The following is a 7,761-nucleotide window of genomic DNA, read 5'->3' on the forward strand; positions in this document are numbered from 1 at the left end:
ATAATCTAAAATAGCAATGTTGCTGTGTGTATGTGAAAATGTAAAATAAAAAAAAAAAGGGTGAACATGCCACTATTTAATTTAAAAAATTTTTTATTTTTTTATTTTTTTTATTTTTTTATTTTTATTTTTCGTCTAAATTGCGTTTAAAAAAAAATGAAAAATAATTGCAATTTAATTTAAAATTCATAGCCCTAAAAAAAAAAAAAAAAAAAAAAAAAAAAAAAAAAACCTATTTTTAAAAGGGATTGGGTGGGTTTAATTTAATAATTTTTTTGGTTTTTTTAATTTCCATTTTGAAGGAGGTTTTTAATTTTTTTTAGTGAAATGAGTTTGAAAAAAAAAAAAAAAAAAAAAAAAAAACTATTTTTGGAAGTGATTGCTTTTGTTTTTTATTTCACTTTTTTTTTTTTTTTTTTTTTTTTTTAGTGTTTGGTTGGGTTTCTTAATTTCTTTTAGTGCATTGAGTTTTTTTTTAAAAAAAAATCTTAGTATTTAGAAGGTGAAGAGGATCTTCTTCTATACCCTCTGCTTCTACTTCTACTTCTGCTTCTACTTTTACTTTTATTCAAACTCCTACTTCTACTTCGACTTCTACTATAATCTCTAACTCGTCTATTTCTACTTCTACTTCTGCTTCTACTTCTACTTCTACTTAAACTTTTATTTATTCTTTTATTGTTATTTGAGTTTCTTCCAAAACTTCTACTTCTGCTTCTACTTCTACTTCCACTTTTACCTCTACTTCTACTTCTTGTTCTACTTCTACTATAGTTTCTTCTTCTTGGACTATAATCTCTATCAATTGATCTATTATTATTATTATTATTATTATTGTTGTTATTATAATGATCTCTATTATATCTACCACCTCCACTATTTCTTCCACCACTTGAAATTCTATATCTATTATCTCTATTATCTCTAACATCTCTCATATCTCTACTACTACCACTACCACCTCTATAACTACTACTACCACTAGAAGTGGTAGTAGTTCTTCTTTGATCAATTCCTCTTGATTTAAAAGATTGACTTGAAGAAGGTTTTGGATTTAAATATCTTACAGTTACAATTTGACCATCGATTCTACCACCATCCATATATCTTTTTGCTTTATCTCTTTCATCTTTTTGATGAAAATACAATAAAGCATAACCCATTGGTTGATCAATTTCTTTGTCCCATAAGAAATCAATATCTTTTATTGAACCGAAATTTTCAAATATCTCTTGTAAATGGTCTTTATTAACATTGGGTGTTAATCTATCAACTCTAATTGGTGATAAACTATATGATCTTGGTGGTGGTGGTGGTGGTGGTGGTAAAGTTGATCTTGATCATACTTCTAGATCTTGATCTAGAATGTGAATTTCTTGGACGATTATTATTGTTGTGATGATGATGATGATGATGATGATGATGTTGTTGTTGTTGGTGATGATATTGCTTTTTTGGAGGTGGTGATCTACGTCTTGGTGAACGTGATCTTGATAATTGTCTTCTGTATGGTGATGGTGATCTCGCTCTAATTGGTGAACGTGATCTTGATAATTGTCTTCTTGATGATGATGATGATGATGAATGTAATGGCGACCTTCTACTACTACCAACACCACCACCACCACCTCTATAATTACTTTCTCTATAGGGTGAGCTACTTTTTTTATCATTATTATTATTATCATTATTTTTCCCACCAATTGGTGAACGAGATCTTGATGATTTTCTATTTGATGGTGAATAATTCATTGGTGAAGGTGATCTGGATGAACCATTCTTTCTTTTATTTGATGATGACGATGGTGATGGTGAAGATTTTCTTTTAGGTGAAGGTGATAGTGGTGATGAAGATCTATTTGACTTTTTCTTTGGAGAAAGTGATCTTGATTTTGACCTTGATCTTGGTGATCTAGACATTGATCTTGATGTTGACCTTACTCTTTTAGGTGATAATTTTTTATCATCATCTTTATTTAAATCTGGTGATCCATTACTACTACTATTATTATTATTATTATCACCCATAATAAACAGTAGTCGTAGTGCAATAATAAATTTTAAATTTTAAATTTTAAATTTTAAATTTTAAATGATAACAAAAAAAAAGTGAAATGAATCAAATTAAAATTTTAATTATTACTTTTATCGAATTTTGAATTATATGTATAAAAAAAAAAAAAAAAAGAAAAAATTAATTAAATTATTGAAGATAGTTAATGTGTGGGAATGAAATTAAATGAAAAAAAAAAAAAAAAAAATTTTTTTTTTTACACTGCAAATTTTTATTTTTTTATTTTATTTTATTTTATTTTTTTTTGAATTAATTTTGGACATAATAAGATAATTTGAAGTTCGATTGAAAATGTGACATAAATAATAATTCTTATTTATTCAATCTAGATAAAAAATTAAAAAAAAAGAAAAACCACATGTTTTTATTTTTATCTATTTTCCTGATGGTGGGCAATTCTTGATAAAATAAAAAAAGAAAAAAATAAAAAAAGAAAAATAGATAAAAATAAAAATAAAAAAAAATTAGTGCTCATTCAAATAATAAAAACTTCATCAAAACACACACACATTGATTAGGTTATTTATACATTTTTTTTGGGGGTTATTATTAAATTGTAAAAAAAAAAAAATAAAAAATAAAAAATAAAAAAAAAAATATAAATAAATAAAAATACCAATATTTATTGTACAAAGGTAGTTAGTTTACCTATATTTAATATAAAAAATTTACATTTATATTTTAATAATTAATATATTATATATAAAATAAAAAAAATATAAAAAAATAGAAATTTACTAATTTCAATTTATTAAATTAATTTTTTCCATTTATTTAAAATTATTATTATTTTTATTATTATTTCAAAAAAAAAAAAAAAAAAAAAAAAAATTTTATATATAAAATGATTACTAATTAATTTTTATTTTTTTTTTTTTTCAATTGAAAAACCAGGAAAATAATTATTAATTAATTCAAAATTAAATATGTAAGTTAAAATTAGAAATTTAAAATAAAGGTTGTGTTTTTTTAAAGATAAAATAATAAGAAACTAAAACATCTTGTGTTCACACAACCTATATCAGTTTTTTAAAATCAATAATAATAAAAATAATAAAAATAATAAAAATAATAAAAATAATAAAAATAATAAAAATAATAATAAAAATAAACATATTATCGATAAAATTTATCATTGTTATTTTCATACAAAAATAAGAGGTGGTGTGGTTGAACTAAATAGTTTTTTTTTTTTTTTTTTTTTTTTTTTTTTTTTTTTTTTTTCTTATTTATATTTTTACACACAAAAAATCACAAAGGGTGAGATTTATATATTTGGGTTTTTTTTATGTGGCAAAAAAAAATGTATTGTTTATTTATTTGTGTTTTTGAGTGTGGGTTGAGTGTGGTAATGATAGTGTTTTTTGTTTTGTTTTTGTTTTGTTTTGTTTTGTTTTTTTTTATGATTTATTATAAATATTTTTTTTTTTTTTGTTATCAATTTTTTATTTTTTTTTTTTTTTTTTACTTATATGTATATTAATATTAATATATTATTTTTATTATATTATTTGGTTTTTTTTTATTTTTTTTTTTGTTTTTTTAATAAATAATTAATTTTTTTTTTTTTTATTATAATTTTTTTTATTTCACACTTATACATATATATAATTTCATATTTTTAATTATATCACATCATTAATTATTCACCAACACTTTTTTTAAAATATTATCAATAAAATTTATGATATTAATATTTTTTTTTTATTAAAAAAAAAAAAAAAAAAAAAAAAAAAAAAAAGGTTTCCTTTTATTTTTTTAAAATTTAGAATACTTAAAAAATAAATCTAAAAAAAAAAAAAAAAAAAAAAAAAAAACAAAACAAATATAAAAACAATAAATATCCATATAAATATAAATAAAAATCAATAAAAATGGGAATTTCATCATCTAATCCTTTTAGTTCAATTTTTAAAAGTAAAGCAATAAAATTATTAATGCTTGGTTTAGATGGAAGCGGTAAAACTACTATATTATATAAATTAATGTTGAATGAAGTAGTTTCAACAATTTCAACATTAGGATATAATGTTGAAACAATTCAACATAAACATTTAAATTTAACAGTAAGTAAAAAAAAAAAAAAAAATAAAAAAATAATAATATCATAATATATAAAAATTATCTAATTTAATTAATTTATTTATTTATTTATTTATTTAAAAAAATAAATAAAAAAAAAATAAAAAAAAGTTATGGGATTTAGCAGGTGAAGAAAGAATTAGAACATTATGGAAACCATTTTATAATAAATGTACTGCAATAATATTTGTAGTTGATAGTAGTGATAGATTAAGAATTGATGAAGCTGCATCAGAATTAGCTAAATTAATGAAAGAGGAAGAATTAAAAGGTTGTTCATTATTAATATTTGCAACAAAACAAGATTGCATATCGCCAATGGAAATACCCGAATTAACCGATCAATTGGGTTTACATGATATTAAAGATCGTAGGTGGTATGTACAACCAACAAGAACATTAGAAGGTATTGGAATTTATGAAGGATTAGATTGGTTATCAACTAAAATCATTGAAGATCGAAAATCGAAATCATTTAAATCTAAATTCTCTTTTTCAAATAAAAGTAAACAACAAAAATCAAATAGCCAACCAAATACACCAAGAAAAAATATTCAAATGATGACATAATTAAAATAAAAATAATTATTAAAAAAAATAATAATAATAATAGTAATAATAATAATAATAATAATAATAATAATAGCGCTTAATTAAAAAATTAATACTATTCTGTAAATAAAACAAACTCATTATTTTCAAATTATTGATTAAAAATTTTAAATAAAAAAATATTTCTTTATTTTTTTTATAATTAATTTAAAATGTTTTTAATCAATACAAAATCTCACCCCACTTTTTGAATAGATAAAGAAAAATAAATATGACAATTTTTGGTGAAAAAAAGATTAATCTTAAAGTGGGGGAAAGGGGTGGTAGTTATTTGAAAAAACAATAATATTTTTAAAAAAGGTTTGTAACAATTTGGAAAAAAATAAAAAAAATAATAATAATAATAATAAAAAGTTTTAAAAAAATGAAATTATTTTTCAGTTAATCAAATAAAAAAAATACAAAAGGTTATAAAAAATAATATTATTATAATTATAATTACTATTTCAAAAATGAAATTAAAATCAATAATAACTGAAATATTCGAAGTTATTGCTCCATTTTTTTTTAGTTTTTTAATTATTATATTTTCACCAATTTTAAAATTCATTTGTTTTAAAAAATCATTAAAATTTTCAAAACCTAAATCAATAGTTATTACAGGTACTTGTTCAGGTTTAGGAAGAGAATTAGCTTGTAAATATTCATCAATTTATAAAAATGATTTAACATTATTATTAATGGGAATGAATGAAGATAATTTAAATCAAGTAAAACAAATTTGTCAAAATCATGGATCAATTGTTTATACAATTATTGAAAATATTAAAAATAAAGAAAGAATGAAAAACCATTTAATTGAATTTCATTCAAAACATCCAATTGATTTATTAATTGCAAATGCTGGTACAATTGAATGTAACTTTTATTTTTTTTTTATTTTTTTGTTTTTTTTTTTTTTTTATTAACACACTTTAATTTTTTTTTTTTTTTTATTTTTAACATAAGCTCAACTTAAAGAATCGTTAAGTTTTGAAGATAAACTTCGTGAAATATCAGATACAAATATTAATGGAATGTTAAATACAGTGTTACCTGTTATTCCATTAATGGAATCAAGAGGGTGTGGACAAATTGCAATAGTTTCATCATTGTCTAAGAATTTCTCGTCATTTTATGTTGGTTATAGTGCAAGTAAAGCATATATTTCAACATTTACTAAAATTTTAAGAAACAGATTACATGCATTAAATATTGGAGTTTATTTAATTGAACCGGGTTATATTTCAACACCACTAACTCAAACATTAAAAATAAAACCTTTATTTGAAATTAAAATTGAAGATGCGGCACCAGAAATTATTGAAGGAATTGAAAATGGTAAATCATATATCTCATTCCCATTTAGTGCTCGATGTGTCTCAATTATTTCACATGCTGTTCCTGAATTTTTAACTGATGCCATTAATTCATTTAATTCTTTCTTTTTTGGAAGATTTGATTTTCACAAAAAAGATATTAAAAATAAAATCAATTAAATTTTTATTTTTTTTCGGAAATTTCAATTTTACTTTTTTTTTTTTGGGCGATGGGGTTAATTTGATAAAATTATAAAAATATCTTATTTTAATTGATTAAAAAAAAAAAAAAAAAAAAAAAAAAAAACAGAATTAAAAAAAAAGAACAAAGATATTTTTAATTTTTTATTTTTAATTTTTATTTTTTTTTTTATTTTTTTTTTTAATTTATGATTTCGCAATCACCTGATTTTTAATTTTTTTTTTTTTTTAATTTTTTTAATTTTTTTTTTTTTTATAATCAATTCACATATTTATAAAAACAAAAAAAAAATGATATTATTTGAAGATGTTGTAAAATCATTTATTGATAATATGAATGATTATTTAATGATTATAGTTTCATTCTTTGGTAGTTTATTATTATTATTAATTGGACCATTTTTAAATTTAATTAATATTACAAAGAATAAAACTAAATTTGGTACACCAAAAACAATTGTTATCACTGGAAGTAATAGTGGTATGGGTAGAGGTATTGCAATTGCATATGCAAAACCAGGTGTAACATTAGGTTTAATCGGTAGAAACATTGAAAGATTACAAGACGTTAAAAATGAATGTATTAAAAAAGGTGCCAATGTTATCATTGAATCAATTGATATCACTGATAAAGAAAAAATGAATAATTGGTTATTATCATTTGATAAAAAGTATACTGTTGATATTTTAATTGCAAATGCTGCTGTAAGTGAATGTATGTATTAAAAAAAAAAAAAAAAAAAAAAAAAAAAAAACCAAACATTTTTACTAATTTTTACAAAAAGTAATGTTACCAAAAGAATTAAATTTTAATGATAGAACATATGAACTTACAAATATAAATGGTAATAACAATAATAATAATAATATTTTTTTTTTTTTTATAAACAATATGTTAATTTATTTTTTTTTTTTTTTTTTTTTTTTTTATTTTAATAATAAGTAATGGGTATGTTAAATACAGCATTACCATTAATTGAAAATTTTGAAAAAAGGGGTAATGGTCAAATTGTTTTAGTATCAAGTTTAACTAGTTATTTGAATTTTGTATTACCAACTTATTGTGGATCAAAAGCATTTGTAACATCATTTGGATTAACATTAAGAAATAGATTAAAGGATAGTGGTGTTGGTGTTTCAATTGTTGCACCTGGTTTTGTTGATACTCCAATGTCTGATTCATTGAAACAAGATTCATTACCATTCTCTGTTACACCAAATCAAGCTGCTACAATAATATTAGATGGTATTAGTAAGAATAAAGCTTTTATTGCTTTCTCATTACCAACTTTATTATTCACCTACTTTGTAAATATTATCCCACCAAATCTTAAAGATTCTTGGAATTATATAAGTACATTTTTCTTTAAACATCCAGAATTTAATCCTCCAAATACTAGTAATAGTAATAGTAATAATACAGATTCTTCATCTTCAAAATTTAAAAAAAATTAAATTAAAAAATTAATATTATATTAATTATTTTTGATTTTT

General features: G+C 20.5%; 4 protein-coding genes across 4 annotated transcripts; 3 read left to right on the top strand and 1 right to left on the bottom strand.

Annotated features, from left to right (window-relative positions):
- Nucleotides 1-488: 488 nt before the first annotated feature.
- Nucleotides 489-2,028, bottom strand: DDB_G0289053 (RNA recognition motif-containing protein RRM; the record flags this gene model as incomplete). The annotated part of the gene is given in 1 exon segment (XM_631353.3): nucleotides 489-2,028. A coding segment is annotated over 1 exon segment (1,540 nt).
- Nucleotides 2,029-3,948: 1,920 nt separating this feature from the next.
- arrD (ADP-ribosylation factor-related) lies at nucleotides 3,949-4,726 on the top strand (the record flags this gene model as incomplete). Its single annotated transcript, XM_631318.2, has 2 exons — nucleotides 3,949-4,140; nucleotides 4,268-4,726. The coding sequence occupies 2 exons, from the start codon at nucleotides 3,949-3,951 to the stop codon at nucleotides 4,724-4,726; spliced, it is 651 nt and encodes a 216-aa protein (XP_636410.2).
- Nucleotides 4,727-5,220: 494 nt separating this feature from the next.
- On the top strand, nucleotides 5,221-6,246 carry DDB_G0289057 (hypothetical protein; the record flags this gene model as incomplete). Its single annotated transcript, XM_631319.1, has 2 exons — nucleotides 5,221-5,626; nucleotides 5,717-6,246. The coding sequence occupies 2 exons, from the start codon at nucleotides 5,221-5,223 to the stop codon at nucleotides 6,244-6,246; spliced, it is 936 nt and encodes a 311-aa protein (XP_636411.1).
- Nucleotides 6,247-6,558: 312 nt separating this feature from the next.
- On the top strand, nucleotides 6,559-7,722 carry DDB_G0289059 (short-chain dehydrogenase/reductase family protein; the record flags this gene model as incomplete). The annotated part of the gene is made up of 3 exons (XM_631320.2): nucleotides 6,559-6,982; nucleotides 7,053-7,112; nucleotides 7,211-7,722. 3 exons carry the CDS (start codon nucleotides 6,559-6,561, stop codon nucleotides 7,720-7,722), a joined length of 996 nt encoding a protein of 331 aa, XP_636412.2.
- Between the last annotated feature and the right edge of the window lie 39 nt (nucleotides 7,723-7,761).

This window comes from Dictyostelium discoideum (genome assembly GCF_000004695.1).
Source record: "Dictyostelium discoideum AX4 chromosome 5 chromosome, whole genome shotgun sequence".
Lineage (NCBI taxonomy): Eukaryota > Evosea > Eumycetozoa > Dictyosteliales > Dictyosteliaceae > Dictyostelium > Dictyostelium discoideum.